This window comes from Bubalus bubalis, chromosome 20 (genome assembly GCF_019923935.1).
Source record: "Bubalus bubalis isolate 160015118507 breed Murrah chromosome 20, NDDB_SH_1, whole genome shotgun sequence".
Taxonomy (NCBI): domain Eukaryota; kingdom Metazoa; phylum Chordata; class Mammalia; order Artiodactyla; family Bovidae; genus Bubalus; species Bubalus bubalis.
Window position 1 is genome coordinate 3,694,454 of NC_059176.1, and position 22,382 is coordinate 3,716,835.

At 57.4% G+C, this 22,382-nt stretch overlaps 1 protein-coding gene across 1 annotated transcript in view; it reads right to left on the reverse strand.

Annotated features, from left to right (window-relative positions):
* Positions 1-22,382, reverse strand: part of DYNC1H1 (dynein cytoplasmic 1 heavy chain 1) — a 61,457-nt gene that overhangs the window by 6,789 nt on the left and 32,286 nt on the right. Inside the window, exons 29-63 of the mRNA XM_025270957.3 lie at positions 21,701-21,860; positions 20,515-20,758; positions 20,152-20,335; positions 19,712-19,924; positions 18,719-18,957; positions 18,398-18,554; positions 16,664-16,891; positions 15,973-16,203; positions 15,719-15,859; positions 15,274-15,507; positions 14,981-15,187; positions 14,775-14,896; positions 14,213-14,378; positions 13,114-13,277; positions 12,078-12,207; positions 9,950-10,083; positions 9,375-9,489; positions 9,115-9,276; positions 8,815-9,029; positions 8,528-8,732; positions 7,365-7,538; positions 7,144-7,263; positions 6,842-6,962; positions 5,325-5,520; positions 4,833-4,950; positions 4,538-4,753; positions 4,041-4,253; positions 3,812-3,939; positions 2,137-2,290; positions 1,417-1,563; positions 1,162-1,312; positions 790-1,043; positions 499-633; positions 291-385; positions 8-182 (exon numbers count right to left, since the gene is read on the reverse strand). Coding sequence (XP_025126742.3) covers positions 8-182; positions 291-385; positions 499-633; positions 790-1,043; positions 1,162-1,312; positions 1,417-1,563; positions 2,137-2,290; positions 3,812-3,939; positions 4,041-4,253; positions 4,538-4,753; positions 4,833-4,950; positions 5,325-5,520; positions 6,842-6,962; positions 7,144-7,263; positions 7,365-7,538; positions 8,528-8,732; positions 8,815-9,029; positions 9,115-9,276; positions 9,375-9,489; positions 9,950-10,083; positions 12,078-12,207; positions 13,114-13,277; positions 14,213-14,378; positions 14,775-14,896; positions 14,981-15,187; positions 15,274-15,507; positions 15,719-15,859; positions 15,973-16,203; positions 16,664-16,891; positions 18,398-18,554; positions 18,719-18,957; positions 19,712-19,924; positions 20,152-20,335; positions 20,515-20,758; positions 21,701-21,860 — 6,048 coding nt within the window. The remainder of the gene's footprint in view (positions 1-7; positions 183-290; positions 386-498; positions 634-789; positions 1,044-1,161; positions 1,313-1,416; positions 1,564-2,136; positions 2,291-3,811; positions 3,940-4,040; positions 4,254-4,537; positions 4,754-4,832; positions 4,951-5,324; positions 5,521-6,841; positions 6,963-7,143; positions 7,264-7,364; positions 7,539-8,527; positions 8,733-8,814; positions 9,030-9,114; positions 9,277-9,374; positions 9,490-9,949; positions 10,084-12,077; positions 12,208-13,113; positions 13,278-14,212; positions 14,379-14,774; positions 14,897-14,980; positions 15,188-15,273; positions 15,508-15,718; positions 15,860-15,972; positions 16,204-16,663; positions 16,892-18,397; positions 18,555-18,718; positions 18,958-19,711; positions 19,925-20,151; positions 20,336-20,514; positions 20,759-21,700; positions 21,861-22,382) is intronic.

Here is a 22,382-nt window from a genome sequence, read left to right on the forward strand (position 1 = left end):
CCCTCACCTCATCCGCCTGGACCTTGGAGATCAGATCCTTGAAGGCGGGCAGGCAGCTCAGCCTCACCACGGCCTCGGCCTGCTCCCCGGTCAGGCCTTGGATCTTGGGTGTCGAGCCCGCGCTCAGCACGATCTCCTTCCCCCTCAGGAAGTGCTGGAATTCCGCGTCGTAGGTGGGCTCCCTGGAGAGAGGGCAGCCGTCAGCCGGGTCCTCTCAGCAAGGGTCCCGTCTGCTGTCACCGAGACAACCGCGTCCTCTGGGGGCACGCGCGCTGGGGCGGCCGACTCACCCGACGGTGCCCTTGAGCTTGATCCTGGCCAGCAGCATGGCGAAGGTGATGTGGTCCTGGTGCAGCATGCCTCGGGCCACGCGGTTGAACGCCACCTGTAGACAAGCCGCGGAGCGTGCCATCGGAACACTGCTGTCCCTGGAGCATGCACTCCCGCCCCACCGCCCCAGGCGCACCCCCATGCCGGGGCAGCCGGCCCGCACTGTACCTGGAAGAGATCCTTGGTGATGATGGACAGGCGCTGGGTGTGGTCGGTGACGCCCTTCAGGTTGGGGTTCTCGTACAGGACATTGTGGTAGATGTCCAGGAAGAACTGCAGCGAGTACTGGTATAGGAAGTGGATCTGGAGGCGGCGGAGGGGGCCGTGAGCGCACGTGCGCGGGCGGTGGGGGGGGTGGGAGGCGGGGGAACCCGGCCCGGCGCGGCCCACCCACCTGCTTGAGCGGGCGGTTGGGGGGGGTGGGAGGCAGGGGAGCCCGGCCCGGCGCGGCCCACCCACCTGCTTGAGCGACTCCATGGTGAAGTAGATGCTGCTGCAGGCGGTGGACAGCGGCAGGTACTGCTGGGACACGGTCTCCACCTCCTGCATCACGATGTCCGTCTCCTCCACCTTCCTCGTCACCTCGGCGGCCTCCCTCTTGAGGTTCTCCAGCGTCGTGATGATCGTGTCGTCGTCCAGGATGCGGCCCTTGACCTCGTTCAGAGCTTGCAACAGAGACTTCTCCAGCTGACGCAGGCGCAGCTGAAACTCCCCTGAAACGACCAGAAGTTGCAGAGTTCACCCTGGTGCTGCCGTGACGCGGGCCCGGGACACCTCATCCTGGGGAAGCTCAGCCCCACACACACTGAAGCCAGGAACCCGGAGCCATACCTTGGAGTTTCAGAAGGTCGGACCGTTTCTCGTCCACGTCGGGTCTTTCTGCTTTGAGAACTTCGTTGAGACACTGGCTCTGCAGACTGCTACGGGTGACGGTGAAGTTGACGAAGGTCACCCGGGAGCAGAGATCAGGGGGGAACTCGACCTGCCAAGAGGGGCGACGGACCAACCAGTCAGCGTCGTCACGTCCACCGCCCTACCCATCGCTGCCCCGTCTCCGTGGGGGTGGGAAGCTGCCCGGGGCCTTACGGTGGGATCGCGAGTGGATAGGAAGATGACAAAGGACGGCGACAAGTCTATGTCCTGGTCGCCGAGTGTGATCAGCACTCTGCCCCCTGTCCGCCGGACTTCACGGTTCAGAACTGGGTTCAGCACGGGGTCGTAGCTCTCCACATCCTGCGTGTGTGCGTGAGGCATCGTTAGCAGCGAGTTTCACAGCGTGTATTTCCACCCACATGTAACTGATTCCTGCTCCAGATAAACACACCTCCCCAGCAGCTCCCAGTGTTTAGACCTGCGCTGAGTGACACGTGCCCGCTAGGCGCCCACGTCTACTGCAGTAGATGAAGGGCTCCGCTCCTTGCTCACACTGCTGAGCAGGGTGCTCGGCAGGGTGGCCACAGCCCAGCACAGGTCTCAGAGCCCCAGGGGATGGGGCCGTCCAGACTAAGTGGAGTTAGAGGGCAAACGCTGCTTCTGCTGGGTTTTTATGGCGCTGTCTCACAGCTTTATCCCTGCTTTTTTTTCTTTTTGGGCTGTGCCGCGTGGCTTGTGGGATCTTAGGTCCCCAACCAGGGACCAACTCCACACCCCAGTAGTGAAAGCGCTGAGTCCTAACCACTGGACTGCCAGGGAGCCCTTTCTCACAAAGTCCAGAAGGCAGCACTGTGTCTTGCGACTCGTGTCAGCTGCGTTTGCAGATAACTAACTCAGCCCGAAGGCCTTCCCTCTGGCGGCGGAGGCACACACCTGGACCAGAAGGGGGTTGCCGAACCTCAGCGCGCTCTCCAGGTTCTTCCTGAAGGCATCGTCCAGGAAGCTGGTCCGTGTGATCTTCCGGTCCTTGTACTCGTTCATGATGAACTCTGTGGCCTGCCCCGAGGGGTCAATGATCAGCGGGTACCTGAGGATGGGCCAAGGACTGGTCAGATGCCAGGGGAGCCCAAGGACATGACGGCAGGGCCTGGCAGGGCGATGGGGAGGTGTCCCGGGCTCAGATGTGGGCTCCAGGTTTACAGGAGAGACCACGTGACCCAAGGCTTGGTGCTAAAATCCTCCTTCTGAGGACCTCCTGTGGGAGGCGGTGACTCAGGCAGACTGCTTGGAAGGGCTAATGCCAAAGCGGCTAGTCTCTCTGGGGCAAGGACGCCGCTCAGTGAAGGCCGAGCACAGGCGCTCAGCTGGCTGGGTGGGTTCGCTGGCCTTCGGGGCAGACTCCTGGAGAGCAGGAACTGGCACCCCTGTCCCGCAGACTCATGAGCTGCAGGCATGCCGGACCCTCCCACTCAGTGCTCACGGCAACCCTGTGAGACAGGTGTGATCGCCACGCCAGTCTTATTTATAAAGGGGGAGATGAGCCACAAAGGGGCCAATGTTCTCTGTCCAGGGTCACACAGCCAATTCAGGTTTTTTAAAAATAATGTAACACTACGCGCGATTGCACAAAATTCAGAGGCTACGAAAGGGCAGGTGGTGAGCCCTCCCCGCTCCACCCGTCAGCCTCCGGTTTCTGCTCTGTGTACACAGAGGAGGTTCAGGCCATTTGTAGACACACATGGCCCGGGAGCACACCACCCGGCACTGCCATCTGCTGCAGCTGCCCTCGTGTGGGGCTCTGGATGAAGGGCTCCCAGCTTCCTGCCGGGGTGGGGGGAGACACACAGTGACCTCGTCACTGGCCCGAACGAGGGGCGTCTGAGGCACTTCCGGCCTTTGCTAGGACGCACGCTGTCCTCATGGACGTTCACGCGTGCAGGCTTTGCGGGACGGGCGCTGCAGTGTGCACTCGCGCGCAGGTGAGTGCAGCCCTCACCGACCCACCAGGACGCACGGCGTGGACATGCCCGCCAGCGCCCCCAGCGAGGCCCTCTGAGACCTGACGGTCGGCTTCTCTTTGGACCCCGGGGACAGCGACACACAGCGAGAGGTACAGATAAGATGAGATAGGAACCCGGGGCTCAGTTTTCAAAACAGAAAGAAAACCCAGGGAGCCTGGGTTTGGGAGCTGCCATGGAGGAGGGACGGTCCACCAGGGGACCTCTGCGCGGTCTCAGGCCTGGGGACGCCCGGACGGCACTGTCAGCCCCCTCCGCGGCAGGCCTGTTCCTCTTCTGACTCCAGCCTCCTTAAGCCAAAACCAGGCAGCAGTTTCCCTTAACTCCAGCCAGATGCTTTCAGTTCTCACAGTATTTTAAGAGAGGGTCTGTTTTCACAGAGCCAAGCACATCAGTTTCACAAGGTCACAGGGGGGCCACTCAGGGAGGGTCACTGTGGACAGTCACAACACAGGGACGAAGGAGACCGTGCAGAGCCTGCCGTCAGAGGTGAGCCTGCCAGCCCAGCCCGATCTGCTCACCTCTTCCACAGGTAGCGGGAGCACTCCCCACGCACCCTCCCCGCCCCTCGCCGCGCACAAGCACGCTACCTGTTGAACCTCTTCAGCATGATGGCATTTTCTGTGCACAGGTCGTCTGCAGGGAGGGAGCTGGCCTGCCAGCGGAGACGCTCGTCGGCGTTGGACAGGTACTCCGTCCTCGCGATATCTGTGCGGAACTGAGAGGGGGAGCGGATGGCGCGGCTTCCGGTGAGGCCACTGAGAGCTCACTGGCCCTCACGTTGGCCCCGCCTTCCTGAGCGTCTCTGCACACAGTTACCTGGATGTTGGCTTGCTGGAGGTGATGGGACCAGGTGGTAAACAAGTTCTGGCGCATCTGCTGATCAAAGTAACCTGCGTAAGCGATAAAGGCGGCCGATAGGAGACAGTCCCCGGCGATGGTGGACATCTGGTTCTTGAATGTTTCACTTGTCTTCTCCCAGCGTTCCCGTTCGGCAGACAAGCTCTTCAGAAGAGCTGTGCTCCGGTTCACCTAAAAGGAAAATCAAACAGGTTAGTTAGTTAGTGAAGTGAAAGTTGCTCAGTCGTGTCCGACTCTATGTGACCCCATGGACTATGCCGTCCACAAAATTCTCCAGGCCAGAATGCTGGAGTGGGTAGCCTTTCCCTTCTCCAAGGAATCTTCCCAACCCAGGGATCAAACCCAGGTCTCCCGCCTTGCAGGCGGATTCTTTACCAGGTGAGCCACAAGGTAAGCCCGCGCAGAGGTAGCCCTGCCGGGGCGGCACGAAACCTGCCTCCCAAGCACAACCCGACCTTGGCTTCTACGGCTGCCAGGTCCGCCTTGATGGCCTGGGCCTCGGAGATGAGCACCGCGTACTCCTCCTTGTAGCGGGCGATGCTGGCCTCCAGGTCGCGGATCATCTGCTCCACCTCGTTGGCCTTCTGCTGGTTGTCCTTGGCGTCGTCCTCCAGCTTCTGCAGCTCGTTGCGCAGCGGCTCCACGCGCTTCAACATGTCGGCGTAGTTAAGCTGCCGAGGTGGACGGGTGGTTTTTAGACACGACCGGGTGAGGAGGCCCTTGCCCGGGGCTCCTGGTGGGGCTGCTCACCTGCGCGATGGCCCATTTCACCATAGGCCCGCAGGCCAGGGAGGCCCGGTTGACGATTTCGTAGTTGTAGCTGGGGTTGGACATGTAGTTCTTCTTCATCTTCTCCCTTATGGCATCACTGCAAAAGAAGAGCTGTGTTTCTAAGCATGTAGAGGCCCTAAGAGAAGAGGACCTTTTCGGAAATCAAAAGCCAGTTCCCCTCTGCTGCCCTGGTGACCACGGAGGACACTCCAGGCCATGGCTCTCCCTCCTGCCCCTTCCCTGCTGCCCGGGGCCAGCTCTGCACTCCCAGCCACTTGCGGGGATCGCAGGGGCAAGGGTTCAGAGAACTGCTCTCAGGAACGGGGGGTGGGAATCTGGCTCTCTGGGGTGGAAATGGCCTGGAGAGGTGTCTGTGTGACCCGTGAACTGACACTGCCTCCCGTGGAGGCCATATCAGAGACGCCCAGGCCCCAGCAAACAGGAGAAGCCTGGGCCCACACGCCCGCCCACCTGATCTCCTCGGCGGAGAAGTTGACGATGGTGGGGATGAAGTTCTCTCTCATGATGATGGAGCGGATCTGCTTCCAGTCCGTCGTGCTCTCCCCCAGCAGCAGGCAGATGGACTCGAGCGCCAGCTTCACAGCGGCAGGAGGGTTGGCCATGGACCGCACCTCCACCAGGTGCTGCTTCTTGATGGACTTCACGGCTGGGCACAAGGGAAGGGGTGGTGAGGGGGGCCAGACCACAGCAATGCCGCGACTCCCAGCAGAGAGGGGCGTGCGCAGGACAGCTGAGGCAACGTGGGACGGCCTGTCTTAAAACCCTCTGGAGTAGCTGCAGCGGCCAAAACAACTACTAAGACCTTCCGGTACTGAGCCCAGATCGCCACGTTCTGGAAAATGGAGAGTATCTGTACAAATGCCTCACAAATCCTGACTCCTTTACCTCTGTAAAGATGTAAATACTCTTTTAAAGAGTGAAACTGCTCATTTATGTTACACCCATTAAACAAAGATATCTTCAGTCCACACTTTAGTACTTGTCTTTACTGGCTGGCTGAAGATGTGGAATTAACAGTTCAAAAAAATTGGCCAACATGTTCCACAAGCAGAAACGTGCATTTTTTCTCAGTCTGAACTTTCATTAAAACACTTTTAAAAGTGATCATTTGGCAGGTGAGACCTAAATTAAATTCTCATCCAAATCCAACTCAATGAAAACCCACAGTTTGGAAGGTCACTGCCAGTCCTCTGTGGTGTGATGTGAAGACTACAAGCCGTCAGGTGACCCGAAACAAGCCTGAGGCTGGTGGGCGGGAAGGCCGAGGTGAAGGCCGCTCCCCGGTGCGGGGCAGACGAGGACAGGGGCCCGAGTCACCATCTCCTCCTGCGCATGTCCCAGCACCCGGGGTGCAAGAGGGAGGGGAGGAGGCTGCCGGTGTTAGACTCGTCACTGCCGGCCACGACCAGGACACTCTTAACAGTTACAGCAAAACTGCACGCTTCATGACATCCCTACATGGAATTCAAGCCGAGGATTTGCAAACAGTGTACTCAGGAAATCATTATCAGGTTAAGAAAATGTTTTGATGAAAAACTTATCTTGTTAACTTTTTCTCATAAAAAGGGCCCAGGTGGTGCTAGTGATAAAGAACCCGCCTGCAATGCAGGAGATGTAAGAGACGTGGGTTTGATCCCTGGGTCAGGAAGATCTCCTGGAGGAGGGCATGGCAACCCACTCCAGTATTCTTGCCTGGAGAATCCCATGGACAGAGGAGCCTGGTGGGCTACCGTCCATGGGCTCACAAAGAGTTGGACATGACTGAAGCACCTTGGCATGCATGCATGGGAAAAGTGGACTAGCTCCACGGGGACTTCGCTTTCAGAGATGAGGACAGCCTGAAGTAGTTAGAGAAGGTTTCTGAGACCTATCACTGATGCTTTCGGGGATGTACAACACCGGGACCTGCGGGGGGCCCTGCTGCCCCCCGCCCTCCCCGAAGCGAGGCCCCCGCGGTGAGCACACACCATTCTGGGCCTCGATGACAGCTGGCTCCACCTTATCCAGGTCTTCCTTCACGCTCATCTGCTTGTCTGCGATGACCTCCTGCTGCTTGTGCAGCTGCTCCTGAATTTCTTGGCTCATGACCTAGAGACAAAGCATGGCTCAGCTCTGGGGTGAGCACTGGTTAACCTGCTGAATGAAACCCTAGACAGCACTCCTCACGCTGCCTGGGACACACACGTGCATGCACACACGCGCACACAAACCCAAGAGACGGAGACGGGCGGCCCACATAGGCTACAGTTCCCGGGACAGGAAGCGGCACCTTTTTCTTCTCAGCCTCCTGCTGGTCCTTCACCATCTTCTTCAGCTTGTCGTTGGCCGCTGCGTTCTTCACCTCCAGCTCCTGGCTCTTTATCCTGAGGTCCCGACGCAGCTCTTCCACCTGAGGAGCAAAAGCCACATCAGGGCGACAGAAACACGCAGGGCTCGCCTACACCCGCGGGCCAGCTCCCCCCAGCGAGGGCCTCTCGCGCTGCGGCGCACCTGGTCGACTGTCTCCTTGATCTTCCTGAGCCCCACATTCAGGTGCATCTGCTGCTCCTCCAGCTCGCTCCGCTTCTCGTGGAACAGGTTGGCGTAGTGGTTGATGAAGTCCAGGTAGTGGCGAGGCGTGATGGCCATGGTGCGGCCTCCTCGCTTTGCCAGCCGTGCATTAGCCTTTTGAAAAAACGAAGACCGTGTTAGTTCTCCGCAATTTAGCCTCAACACATCGCGATTTAACCTCAAAATGAGACCGTTCTGCTGGTGTGATGTGGTGGCATGGCTCCAGACCTCAGGAGTCCCATCACTAGAGACCGGATTCAGCTGCCTCCCGTGAGACGCCGAGAAGCCCTCCCACCTCGGAGCTTTCTCCTCCTGCTTCTCCGAGAGGAGGAGGGTGGTGCTGGTGGCCGCAGGGGTGTACTTCTCAGGAAAAGACCCCCAACGCTAGTCGTCACTACATAGGCATCAGTACGCCTCTTCTACCTTCAGCTGATTTTCAGCAGAACCAAAATAAGAAATGGCATCGAGAGGGGTGAGGCAGATCTCCTCCAGTCCCCGCAGGTGGAGGGAGGTGTGGAGAGGGCAGGGAGCGGTGGAGGTGGCCTGCGGGAGTGGGAGGGCAGGGCCCACAGGATGCCTGCAGGTCAGAGTGCTCTTCACAGACCCCTCTGATGGGGGCAGACTGCACTCCTTTGACTCACAGAGAGGCAGCTGGCAGCGGCCAGCAGGTCACGCCCCACAGGGTGGCCTCTGCACGTGGGGCTCCCGCTCGCTCACGGCCACGAGGCTCTCGTGCCACTGCTGCAGAGCGGGGAGGCCGAGCAGGGACCCCGAGGCCTGAAACACCAACCAGCTGGCCCTTCACAGAGAAACCATGGCCCCTGCCCCAGGGGAGGACGTGGGCCTGGAAAGAGGCCGTAAGACAGGTCAGATGGAATCAATGTGGGGAGGGGGCCAGACGGCCCGAGAACATGCAGCTGGGCCCCGAGCAGATGAGATGTCGATGACAGAGGCAGGAAGCAGGCGAGAACCAGGCCCTCTTTCCCAGGCGACGGTACAGTGTCAAACCCGAGGTGTCTTGGGGGCTACTTCTACATCAGCTCAGTTCCACGTCAGCACGGTGGTCAGTTTCGCTTCTCCCGTGACCTCAAGACAGAACCCACCTGGTGAAGAGTCTGATGAACAAACACACAGCTGTTCACGATGGCCTCGCGGTGAGAGGGCGGCTGTGGCAGCTTGTCGTACACGACCGGCATGTAATCAGGCACGATGTAGTTCGGCTTCTCCAGGTCCATCTTACTGGTGAATTCTTTGCCAACCTGATACAGAGCTTCCGTGGACCAGTCCCCAAACCAGTTCAACACACACCTGCAAAGACGCCCACGTCTCGGAGCAGCTCCCGAGGGCGGGGCCTGCCCCTGGAAAGCAGCGTTGGGCGCAGTGGGCGTACCTGTTGAACAGCGCAGGGGAGGTTGCCGCACGGTCCTTGAGGCCCTCAGAGGACGGGTTCATGGTGAAGACGACATGCAGGTTGCGGATGACCTGGCTGGTGAACCACTTGTACAGCTCCTCGTGCGAGTCCAGCATCAGGCCCTCCTTCTGGGCCCCCTCCTTACACTGGGTCATCAGGGTGGCGTACTCATCTCCCTCGAAGAGGCCGGGCACCTGGGAAACAGAAGAGCACCCTGGCTGGCTGGTCCTTGGAGCCCGGCGCCATAGAGCGCGACCCGCGCGGCACGTCAGGGATTACCTCGCCGTTGGCCAGCAGGGTGTTCATCCGCTCCAGGAACCCGGAGTCCAGCACGTTGGACTCGTCCATTATGAACGCAATCTTCTCGTTTTTACAGCCGGAACGCCGCAGCACCGTGCGGAGGTCTTCATCGAAGTCCTCACCCGTGTATTTCCTGTGGACCTGCAGGAGCGGGGCGGGTCAGCTCTGTTCTTGCCCAAGGAGCTGCGTGCATGAGCAAGGATCCACTGTGGGGATCAAGGGGCTCCGGCCAGACCCACCTTAATCTGGTACACGCTCAGCCCGTTCATCCAGGCCACGAAGCGCGACAGGGTGGTTTTGCCCGCTCCACTGACACCAATCAGAAGCAAGTGGCCCTGAGGCTGACGGAATATTCTGGAACATCATCAGAAGGGATGCAGGTTGAGGCTTTTATGCTCCACTCCCCCTTGGACACTCAAATCCTAACACTTTTCAGGATCTAGTCTACAATATCTGGAAAGCATTTCAACTTGTATTTGTACTTTAAACATCCGTGGAGCAACTGTGACTTGCCAGTGAGGCAGCAAAGGTCAAAAAAGACACGGCCCTGTCCCCAGACACCCTGACAACTCGAGCAGGAGGGTGAGCGGCCGTAACCAAGGCAGGTGGGAGGCGCCTGGAGAGGCAGAATGAGGCTCTGCTTAGTGGGGACGTTGGGGACAGTAGAGCTGGACTCAGAGGAGAAGCGGGAATCGCTGGCGGAGCGCGGGGGCCTGTCAGGAGGCCAGCTCAAGGCCAGGCATGAGCCCTCCCCCCACCATTAAATTGAGAGCAGTGTGGGTGAGCGGTGAGGCTGCAAAAACCAAAAGCCCACCGGTCAATCCTGAGCACGTGGTCCAAGACCTCATTGAACAGGACCAGAGGCACATCCAGCTCTTCCTCGTAGAAGACTTTCAGCCTGGCTTTGACATAATCTCTTAACTCCTCTTGGTCTACTGGGATGTAGTCCTACAGGAAAGAAGGGAAGATCCCCTTAACTAATAAGAAATCACCTTAGTTCTTACAGCCAAGTGGATCACATCTCTACATGCTGAAAACTGTCATAAAGAATGAGACAAAAGTAGGTATTTACAACATAGCAACAAAAATGGAAGTAAACTAGGGTGAGATCTAAAGACATGGAAAATCTTTATGGAGAAAACCGAACATCACTGAAAGTCATCACAGAACATGTCAGTAAATGAAGAGACACACCACAGTCACGGAGGGAGAAATACACGACTGCAACCACGCAGCCCCCACAAGTGACACACGGATTCAGTGTAATCCCAGAGGCTCAGTGGTGGATGGCGGAAGTCACACTGGCGCAACTTGACAAGCCAACTCCAAACTTCATTTGGAAGAGGAAAGGCCCAGAATGGAAAGACCTCCCCAGAGAAGAACCAGGAGTGAGGTACTGTCGTCCCAGCAGGCAGATTCACAGCCATGATCACGACCATGTGGTTTTTAGCCCAGAGAGCAATGAACGAACCAGCCAGCAGGACAGAGCCCTGTAAGAGGCCCCACAAAAACCCAGGTGACAGAGCCACCCAGAGCCCCAGCGCCAGGCCGTGGACACGCACTCGGGGAACCCCACGCGCTAACTCAATTCAGACTGAGGATTTAAACGACAGTCTGTTAACAATGCTCATTCTTCCAATGATGCTATAAACAAAGTGAAAAGACAAGCCACTGGTAGAAGATGTTGCCTGTGAATGAAACAGGATTAGTATCTAGAGCCTGGAAGTAAATAGGACATTCTAGCAACACTGCATTTAGAGAAGGAAATGGCAACCCACTCCAGTGTTCTTGCCTGGAGAATCCCAGGGACAGGAGAGCCTGGTGGGCTGTGGTCTGTGGGGTCGCACAGAGTCAGACACGACTGAAGTGACTTAGCAGCAGCAGCAACACTGCACAAAACTCCCTGTTCTTCCTGCTTCTGTGCCCCTGCTTCCCACAGGCCCTCAGTCTGCCACGCCCTTCCTGACACCCAGATGGAGGCCTGTGAACACTCACCTGAGCCCCCATGCCGGGGTCAGCCCTCCCAAGACGGAGCTGCTTCACCCTATGAGTCTGAGCTCCTAAAGGAAGACTGTCCTTGGGCCCAACTCAGCACTGCCCACTGAAGAAAGGCATGCCAAGGCTGCAACCTTCTAAGATGCCCTGCTCTCTTTCTGAGAAAAGGACAACTCCCGGCTATTCTGGAAATGTCCACTCTGCCTAGGATCTCAGTACACGGAACACTTGCACTCAGATTACCCACAATGCCTTGCTTTTACTGTGAGGAAAGTAAAAGCAGGTGAGACAAAGACTCCCTTCAATGCAAACACGTTGAACCACACCTTCTGGTGGTCAGCATCCACAGCTCTCAGAGCAGCCTGCTCCTGGGATTGTTTGCCCTAAATTATCCACAGCTACAATCCTGCAGCCCATCACGCCTCTGTCATGTGAGAGTTGGACCATAAAAAAGGCTGAGTGCCAAAGAATTGATGCTTTTGAACTGGGGTGCTGGAGAAGACACTTAAGAGTCCCCTGGTCTGCAAGGAGATAAAACCAGTCAATTCTAAAGGAAATCAACCCTGAATATTAATTGGAAGAACTGATGCTGAAGCTGAAGCTCCAATACTTTGGCCACCTGATGCAAAGAGCTGACTCAATGGAAAAGACCCCGATGCTGGTAAAGATTGAAGGTAGGAGGAGAAGGGGACGACAAAGGATGAGATGGTTGGATGGCATGAGTTTGGGTAAACTATGGGAGACGGTGACGGACAAGGAAGCCTGGTGTGCTGCAGTCCATGGGGCTGCAAAGAGTCGGACACGACTGACCGACTGAACAACATCACGCCTGTAACCATACCTTCCTTTACAGTAAGTGCAAGTCAAAGACGTTTCTGATTAGATGTTGATCCTAACTGAAAGGACAGAAGAAAAGGAGCACTGCAGACACGGTGCAAGTGCGTCACCTTTGACAGCCAATTGCTGTACAGGATGGGCCGGCTCATGGCTTTCTCCTTGTCGATGTTGGGAAAGTGCTTCAGAGCAACCATATCGATGTTCTCGTCGGTCCAGCGCCTCTCCTCGTCCTCGACGAGTCTGCAGGGGAAAAGACAGAGGCCGCGCTGAGAAAACACCTGGCTCTGAGGGTGCCGTGGGCTACTCCAAGGCCTGGCGTTAGTCTTCTACCAGAAACCTTCCTTTCCTGCAAATGGAAGAACCAAAGAATCCGAACTCAAGATGCCTTAAGTGATCCAGAGTGTAGATATTACAGTGGAGTGCTCAAACACATGAAAATAAAAATAAATAAGAATGACAAAGCAGGACCTAGGGAAACTAAGAATTTGTTATAAAACAAAGGTTGTACAGAGCTATAAACAATATAAGGAAATGATTCTGATTTTTAAAAGTCAGTCATTCTTAAGATTCCTTAAAGATAAAAAGACTCCGCCTTTCACTGACACACTGGTTAAAACCACAGACCCTGCGGCGATGCACGCGAAACACCGACCGCAGCTGTCAGCAAGGCTTCCCTGTGGTGCTGGTCACTTAACCAGGAAAAGTCAAAGCCTACAAGTGATAAATGCGATCAAAGCTTACACTTGATACAGGTGGTTAACAGGTAAAAGAGAAAAACCAAAGCCCCAGAGACACAGCTGCAAATCCCCTGATGAGAGCCAAGACTGAGGATGAGGGAGGGCTCACGGTTACAGGACGGCACCCCAGGCCATAGTGAGAAGGCACAGAAATCACCTGTGACCTCTGTACTCCGACCCTGCGTGGGGCCCACCCGACAGGGAGAGAGGTGAACTAAAATGCCTTGCCCTAGGTCCAAAGGTAACCAAGCAGGGCAGTCACAGCACTGAGATCCCGGACAGGGGGTGGCCGTGATCGATCACCAGAGGCGAGGCTCCCTTCTACCAGGGGGGCAGGCAGGCCACGTGCAGACTCTAGCTCGGGGGTCAACGTAGGGGAGCAGGGAGCTACCCGGACCCTCGGCTTCACCTGTCCTGGAAGAGACGGAGGGCTTCGTGCGCCCAGATGCGGATGAGCCCTTCCACAGGCAGCGTCTCCAGGGGCCTCAGGGCCTCGAAGATCCCCCGCACCCAGCGGGTCATCTCTCGGGGTGAGTAGATGTAGTGGGGCTGTGTGTCCTGAGTGAACCGCTCCTGCGAGAAGAAAAAGAACACCAAGTTCCGTGTAAAGTCCCAAGACAAGAAAAGCAGTAGCAAAGGCAAGTGCTGCCTAACACATTTATATTAAAAATAAAGAATCTATACCCTGCGATATTTAAGAATGAAATAATAAATAATGTTGGAACTATAATTTAGTACAGAGTTAGATCCAAAGTGCTCACTTTATGTTGAAATTATATCTTATTACATTGAGAAAAATAAAAGTAAATAAAACTACAGAAAAATTCTTATAAAAATGCTTTAAAAAATGTACTCCCTAAGCTGAAGGAAAGCTTTCCTAAGCATTATCTCAAAAAGAAAAACAAAGAAAAAAGTTTACATTTCATGCTATTTAAAACATGTAGGTAAAAGGCTGCAATCATACCAAGTCTGGAGCATTTGTAATAACATGACAAGTGCATTCTCACACAGGACTCTAAGCCAGAGGACGTCTCAGCGGAACACCGGCAGCTCTCCTGCAGGTGCCCTTGCCAGAGGCTAACAGAGGAATGCCAATCAAAACCACGAGAAGCACCGCTGCTCCTCTAAGAAGCAAAGACGGTCTGAATCAGCCTTTTTCCAAGGCTGGATGAGGAGCCGTGGTGGGAGTGTAACTGGTCCAGCCCGAGTGTGGTGGCCACACCTGGTCACCACAAACACCATGGAAGAGTGAGCGCAGACCCACGTGCCCGGGTTGGGTCTGCTGAGACAGAAGTATGCACACCCGCTTAGAAAGTGCACCATCCAGTCTCAGCTTCATCGGGGAATGAAGACGCACACACGGGCCGGACCAGGACAGCAGCCGGTACTGGCTGGAGTGACCTGATGAGAGCTCCGAAGGAAGCCTCCGCGCTGAGCGGGAGCTCCAGAGGGAGCTCAGACTCTTCCCAGAGCCCTCAGCCCCGGGAAGGGGCAGGAAGGCCGCGCACCTGGGACATGGTGTAGAACTCCACCATCGCCGCGGTGAGCGGCTCCGCGTACGTGCGCAGCGACGGGATGAGCCGCAGCATGGCCCGGTTGAAGGTCCCGTAGATCTGCGTCAGCGAGGCGGGGCCCGGGTAATCCACGTACACCACTGGAACGTGGCGCAGGAACCTGCGGGGAGAGCCCGGCTCAGCCGCCGGCGGCGTGCCCGCGCCAGAGGACCGCCCCCTGCCCCGCCCCCAGGCTTCCCGTCACAGCTCAGGGCTGCCTCACACCGAGCAGCAGATGCAGAAACCTGAATATGAAGCCAGCAGAAGTGGGAAGATGACTCGGGCTTATTTCAGCCTCACCCGGGCCCTGCAGGCAGGTGTGGGCAGCTCACTACTGCTTTCATCCTGAGTGTGTTTCCGAGGTTTCCAGCACAGTGCAGGGAAACTCAGAGGAACCCCACTGATGAGCAGTGGGGTTACCTTTTTTTATCATCGAAACCATGTTTCTGTTATGCTTTGTTTAAAGCAATCCTGGAACTGGTGTCCGTGAGCCCGGGAAGTCTATCAGTGGTGGTACCTGTGAGAGAGGGGCTTTCTCCCAGGGTCGGTGGGCGGGTTACAAGCCCCCACAAACTGGATCCTCTCCAGCTTCACCCAGGTTTGATCGGAGGTTCGGTAAAAGCCCCCATGCTCCACCATCTGAGGAAAAGGGGGTGATGCGTCAGGAGCAGAGGTGAGCAGTAACATGGGTGGGGAGTCAGGGCCTCGTGGACAGGAACAGACCTGTCTGATGAAGGATATGACCCTCTGCGTCCCGTATTTATCCATGTCTGGCAGGTTGATCTCGTCACAGAACAATACCAGCCACTTTCCGAGCTGCACGGGGGCCAGAACGACCCCGTTCGGGGTGCGTCTGTACTCGCAGTAGTGGTCAAAGGTCTTCAGCAGGAGCTCCGGGGTGGTTGCACTCGAGAAGTTAAGACCCACAACCTGCAGAAGGACAGAGGCCAGGGGAGCGGTGGAAGGCCGATCCCGTCCCTGGCCCCGAGGTCGGCCGCCCGTTCCTGCCCCTTTACCTCCATGTCGGGCAGGGCCCGCAGGGCGCTGAAGAGCGTCATGGTCTTGCCGGACCCGGGGGGCCCACACAGGACCAGCGGCTTGTGCTCGGCCAGCCAGGTATACAAGAGGGCCTCGTGGCGGACAGTGTCCAGAGTGGGCACCACCACGTCCGGGGCGGCCACCTTGTGCGTCTCCACCTCAATCTGTGGCACCTTGGCCTGCCACGGTGACCACTCTCCACTGATGGACACCTGCAGATGGGTGGGTGAGGGTCAGCCGGGCCTGCCCGCCTGCAGGACCCGCTCCCTTTCACCCAAGTCAGGACCTCCAAGTTAACCCGCCTTCCCTATACCACAGGAGACTAAAGGGACAAAGTCCCTCTACGACAGGAAAGGCTGATTAAGTGCAGGCGAGGCCGCTGCAGGGCGAGAAGCGGGGAGGACGCCGCCCTCTGGCACATGCCTCGTAGTCGATGATGGGGATGTTGGGCGCGGCGGGCAGCGGCACCGTGGTGATCCTCCTGATGTACTCGCCCAGCTCTGCCCTCATCTTCAGCCTGCTGTCTCCAGACAAGGACCAGAGGATGGCGTAGACCAGGTACCGCTGCGGGGGAAGGAGGCAGATCCTGATTCGAGTGGAGTCTCAACATTCAAGGAGAGACATGTACAGCGATGTCAGCCCTGCAGCCGCGGTGCCCAGAGCCCCCCGGCCCTGACCTGGATGTAGCGCTCCAGCTGCTCACTCTGCATGGGGAAGTCGGGGTGGTTGGCGTTGTACTGCGCCACGTTGCGGCAGGCCTGGTGCAGCATGGAGAAGAGCGCACCCAGGCAGCGCAGGCGCGTCAGGTCCATGATGTGCTCCAGCGTGAGGGCGTGCTCCAGCGCCTTGGTGACCAGCCCACTGCTTGTGAAGTACGGCTGCATGATCGTCGCCGCGTCCCTCTGGATCTGCAAGGGCGGGTCAACGGTGCTCAGCGGCCAGCTAGCAAGGCCGGGAGACTTTCACCTGCTCTAACCCGGGCCTGGGGGAGGGCCACGTCATGATGAAAACAGTTTTATGGGTTGAAAAATGAGGAGTCGAGGCTCCAGTGACCAATCCCACTCCTTCATGCTGGCAGCTCTCAAAAATCACGCTTCCTGGGAACACTGGTTTCACCATCAAAACTGAAAATAGGCCATTTTTCATCAATTTGTGGAGAAATCTGAAAGAACTCTTCAGATTTTCCATGCACGTCTACACTTTTGCAACCGTGGCCACCGGCTTCCTCAGAAGCTGGCGTGAGACAACGCTGATCATGCTAACCTCCCGCAAGTCCCAGGCTGCAGCGGGGGCGGGGCTGCTGTGACGTGCCCGGACTCGCGGGGGTGGGGGACCCCCTGGGCACATGCCACTAGCCCCGGCCCGTACCTGCAGCATCGGGGAGGCGGCCTCCTCGCCCTCGTCTTCCTTGCCCTTGCGCCGGCGCTGGGCTTCGTCCTCCCCCTCGTCCAGCGGGATGCTGCGCAGCCTGGCCAGGAAGTTGTTGAAGATCATGTCCGTGCTCAGCACATCCTCGCTGAACCAGACCATGCCGCAGCGTGACACGGTGGCCAGTGTGGCGTACTTCAAGTCCTGCACCTCAAACATTATCCGCACCTGGAGGGAGAACGGTGAGCAGATTTAGGGACGTGGGCTTGGTAGAGATCAGGAAGTTAAAGTTGGTTTACCTACCTACCTACTGAAAGAGTGATTTAACTCTAATCTGTCTGCGCTCAGTTCAGAAATAAAAATATCTAAGTGTGCATCATTACAACACCTGGCAACCTCTCTCCTTAAGAACTTGGACAGGAAAAAAACCTCTGTGGTTGGGAGAACCGGGAGCTCCAATGGGACAGAACCATCGCTCCCTGGACGGTGGGGCCCGCAGTGAGGGGCTGTGGCCGGGCCCTCGCACTTGAACCCGCCAGGGCGGCCAGCAGGCTTTCCATTTGCACAGGGGGTTGGCAGCCTCGCCGGGTCCACCGCTACTAGATGGTGAGGCTGAGAGGCAAACCAGAGAGTCTGATTCCAGAGCCTTCACCTCAGGGCTAACGTGCCTCACAAGGAGATCCACCTTTCCGACAACAGTCAGAATCTACTGGGTGATGACCCTGACAAGTTACATCAAGACACTCATCTGCTGAGTGCGTGTTCCTGACCTGTATCTTGGTTTCTCAAGTAACATAACCCCTAACGCGGACCCTCTGTTGTGATAAAAGTACCCACTCACCCACTCAGAGGTCCTGCTGGAGCCTCCGTTCCCTCAGCCCACCAGCAGATGCCACTGGCAAGCGCTTTAACTCACACCCACCACTCAGTCACTTCTCAGTATCCCCACAGCCTCCCAGCGTATCCCGGCAGGCAAGCTCCAGTCCTCAGTGACCCCAGGCCTGTTTCCCTTGGGTCCTGTCCCTACGTCCCTGCGTGCGGGCCAACAGCCCCCCTCCTGGCGTATGTGGGCACGCCCAGGGGCTCCTCCCACCACCAGGCCTCCACCCCAACACCCAGGAGCTGCTTCCTCAGGCTCTGGTCTCCACTGAAGCTGCCAGCGTCCCCTTGAAGCCCTGATGGAGCAACGTCCTGCCTCAGCCGCATTACTCATCTGCTCACTCTGCAGCCCCTTGCCCATTTCTCCCGTCTATCTGTGTCCTCCACCTCTGACTGTGAGCCCCGGGAGAGCAGCGGTTTTGTCTATGTTGGTTACGGCTGTATTTGCAGCACGTAGAAGGGGCCCGGCACACCGTGGCACTCCATAAACGTGGGGTCCAAGCACGAACACACATCCATGCCAGGCCTGTGCACGGTTACCCACCTATCAGACGCTCACTTCCGAGGGATGACCCTGAGGTCCACGTCTAAATCCCTCACTGCGCCACTTCCCAGAAATCCCCACCACAATCCTACCTCCCCGGGCTGCAGGAAAGGCTGATTACAGAGTGTGTCTAACCAGTGAGCAGCAGGTTACGAATGAACCCTCTGGAATGCCTCTCACTGGGCCTGGAAATGCAACAACCCTAGCAGAGAGAGGCGCGGACCACGAAGCTACTGCCACCCTGGCTACCCCAGGACGACCAGAGCCACCCTCCTGGCCGAGCACGCTGGGCGCGAGCACGCAGGCCGTACGTTCGGCGGGAGGCTGAGGCGCTCCCCATTGGGCAGCGTCAGCAGCTTGTTGTCGTCCAGCACCGAGTTCAAGTTCTCCACCCACTCAGGGTCCACATCGCCATCGAAGACGATCCACTGGCGCTTCTGCAGCTCGCCTCTCACGTTGTCTATGATCCTGGAGTGGAGGGGTTAGGACAGCGGAGACTCAGACGGAAACGTTCAGCTTGCAACCATTTCTCAAGTGTTCCCAGACTGTGTAAGAATAATGCAGTTTCCACAAGGACAGAGTGCCAGGCCCTAGTTCTCTGGAGGCCCCGACCGCACCCCACATGCACTCACTTTCTCAGAACGTGTGTGAAGAGCCCGTCTGTCCACTCCCGGGTGTTGGGGTCCAGGGTTCCGTACAGGTGGTCTTTGCTGATGGCTTTGGGGTCGATGATGTGGGCCACGCCCTCCACGCCCTCGAGCCTCTCCAGAGCCTTCAGAAGGACGCGCCAGGCCATGCTCTTCCCACTGCCCGAGGGCCCCACCATCATCAGGCCGTGGTTGATCTGGGTGATCTGATAGAGCTGGAGAACCTGGGGGCAAATCCAGTGGCGCCGTCAGCGCTGGAGAGAAGGCACGCCAAGGCTCCTTCCTGCTTCTCACTGCGCCCGGCCAGAGACATGTGCTGGGAGCCCTCCAGGCGATGCCTGGGGTTTCTAACCAGAGTCCTTGAGCCGGCCACAACCACGGCCGGTAGAGAAGGGTTTAGCTGCACTGAGGAGCTGTCTGAGGAGTCAGGGAGGCTGCAGCCGGTGGAACAGGAGCTGCTCAGCAAGCTGCCTCAGGAGAGACCCCTGCCAGGAGGACGGCGAGCAGCTGACAGAGCCATCCTCCACCATCTAACCCGGGAGCAAGGCTCAGGGTCACAGGCACAACCCGTGCACACGACCCACTTTCCTAAGTGACTCTCACAAAGGAGACGAAGGGAAGAAGCCAGTGCAGAAGAGACTGTAAACTCTGTACCGATAGGCACGTTTACATTGTTAATCGTGATGCTGGAAAGACCTGCTATCGCAGATGTTTTTTCCAGTGTCTGTCATTCCCCTTTAGCTGGCATTTTCAGAGAGCAAAACCATACCACGTGAGCGAACATCTCAGGTGTTTTGCTATCACTGCACTTAAGAGAATAATCCTGTCGGGGGACAGGACAAATGTTCACAAACCAGATGGCATGCCTGGTGGACACAGCCCCGTCAGACGCGGCTCCTCACAGGTGGGCACGGCCATTGTCACTCTTGGCCCCTGGGGACTCAGTGAGGCTCCAGCCAGCCCTGCGGCCCCACTCACCTTCTCGACCCACATCCCGCCGACCTCCTCTCCGTCCCCGTAGGTCAGGTACATCTCCTGACACACTTTCTTGAGCTCCTCCCGCAGCGCCGTCATCTCGCCCCGGTGGTACTGGACGCCGGGAAACACGTCCGACAGGAGGCTGAAGAGCAGCGGGATGTCTTCGGCCACCAGCTTTGGCACCATCGTCTCACAGACGCTCTGGATCAGGATCTGCAGGGGGAAACGGGCTGAGCTCCGGGGGTGGCGGCTCCACGTTCACAGCTCTGTCCCCACAGGGACCCATCACCCCCCTGCCGTGAGAACAAGCATGGAGACCCAGTGCCCCACCCCACCCACCCCACTGCTGCCCATTTAGCATGTCCGTCCCGGGACCTGTGAGCCCGATTGGTGCGGGGGAGGCTGCACTGGCCTGGCCGAGCGGGAGGACGCCCGCTCACCTCCTGCTCAGGCAGGTTTTCCGCGATCTCTCCTTCATCGACTGCTTCCCCGCGCTCCTCCTTCTCCCTCTTGATCTTCTGGATCCGCTCCCGTTTCACGTTCCCCGCGCTCACCAGCACGCTCTTCAAGGCTCGGAGACCAAAGTCATAGTGGCTTTGGGAAGAGAGCTGCTCGTCACACAGTCTAAAAAAGAAAGGGCTTCCTTAAGAACAGCACCTGCTGAGCCCCAAGCAGCGTCAAACATCAAGAAATGAGAATGGACACGAGAGTGCAAAGAAATGTTGTAATTACACAGGCCACGTTTAAATGACGCAGGTAACACGTGCCAGAAACATGATTAGGAATGGTGCTCAGCGACTCACTTGAAAAAAGGGACGATCTTGTTGGCGAGGACCTCGGCCGTGCGGAAGCCCTGAGAGTACAGCATGACCTGGGCGATGAGCTGACGGTCGGGCTTGGTCATGGCCAAGCTCCGGAACAGCTTCTTCAGGTTGTCTGGGAGGTTCGACCGGCCCGCGTAGCCAGGGTTCATGGTGATGAAGATGGCCATGTCTGGGCTCACCTTCACTTGTTTGTTCAGCAGCTCACAGGTAATGGGGGCAGAGGCTGAAATTCAGATGAGGGCATTGAGGCTTTCGATGGCCAGAAAACCACCATAAGATCTGAAACCACAAACCCAGCGCCCTGCCGGCCCAGGACCCCATGCAAGCTGTGGCCTGGCCTTTCTGCGGGGTCTCAGCAGCATGACACCACCTACCCGGGAGACCGATTTCCACACTCCCTGCCCACGTAAGAGCCACTCAGATGTGGCACGGATCAAGTCACCGGAGTGGGAAGCCCACTACCCTCTCTGCGCATTATTACTGAGTGTCAAGAGGTCAATGCAAGAACAGAAACACAGCCTGACAGAAGCTGCAGCCACAAAAACCGGTCAAGTTGTGATAAACCTGACTGGCTAAGATCATGGACATGGCCCTTTCCTCAGGTCATTAAAAAAAAACCAAACCCACACACTCAAAAAAACATTCCACAAAACCAACCCCCACCCCCGCCAACTCTGGACACTCAGGGGTCAGCTTCCCTCCATAAGCGAGCATGGAGTTCACAGGCACTCGTTTCTCTGACACTCCTCTTGTTTTACTCGGGTCTGGTAAGATGAGCTACTATTACTATGGACTAACAGGGAAAACTAACGGGTAAACTACCCGTCCTGCATGTATGTACCTCCTCCAGCTCATGCGTCTAGGCTCTGTGTGGAACCAGCTCCCAGGGACCCCCAGACACATGACCAGGGTCTGGTCCCAACACTCCGGCCAGGAGGCCTGCTCTGCGGGGCACAGGGAGGAGCCCGGGGCCTCCGTCTGCAGAGGAAGCACGGCCCGCCCCGCTGGCTGCTATGGGGCGAGGCGGGCAGTGCCATCCTGGGCCCCGCCCACGTCTTCCGTCAGGACGCACCATCCCGCCTGCAACCTCGGGCCTGGGGGCTGCACTAAACCCTCGCTCATTTCTAACCCACAGCCGGGTAACTAAGCAAGAAGACGAGCTCACTCTTCTCCGAGTTGGGGTTGGAGTGCTCGCGCAGCGCCTCCTGGATGCACTGCACCTGCTGCGACACGGCCGACAGCATCCGCTCCTCCAGGCGGTTGAACTCGTCAAAGCAGCCCCAGGCCCCCACCTGGCAGAGCCCCACGAAGATGCGGCCCATCGCCTGAAACGAGAAGAGGCAAGGCGCTGAAAGGCGGCCCCGTGCTGGCCGTACAGGGTTCCAATCCTGGCTTGGGTGACTGGTCCAACCCGGGCAAATCACATGCTGAAACCTGTCTGCTCATCTTTGAAACGCAGATAATACCACCTTCCTCCCAGAGGAGTGCAGTGGGGTGGAGAGGGCTGTGAAGGTGGAACCAGCTTCACCCGTGAGGCAAGGAGCCCAGCCCTACATGTAGCAAGTACTCCATTCACAGATGAACAGATGTAATGTGTTATTTTCCCTCTTGTGCAAAAAATTCCAGCGACAGAGCTAACGCTTTTTGTTGTTTAAAAAAAACCTTCGCTATTTGTTTTTCCTAAACACAGACACCAGAAAGATATGTTACACTGAAGAGTTAACCTGAAGAGGTGAGGCTCAAGTTGGCGTCACACACTGGCTGGCCCCTCGAACACCTCCAGTAACCCCGTTCCCAAAAAGAGCGCTGTGTGCACGGCTCACGGCCCCCGAGGCGCGGGCCTGTGC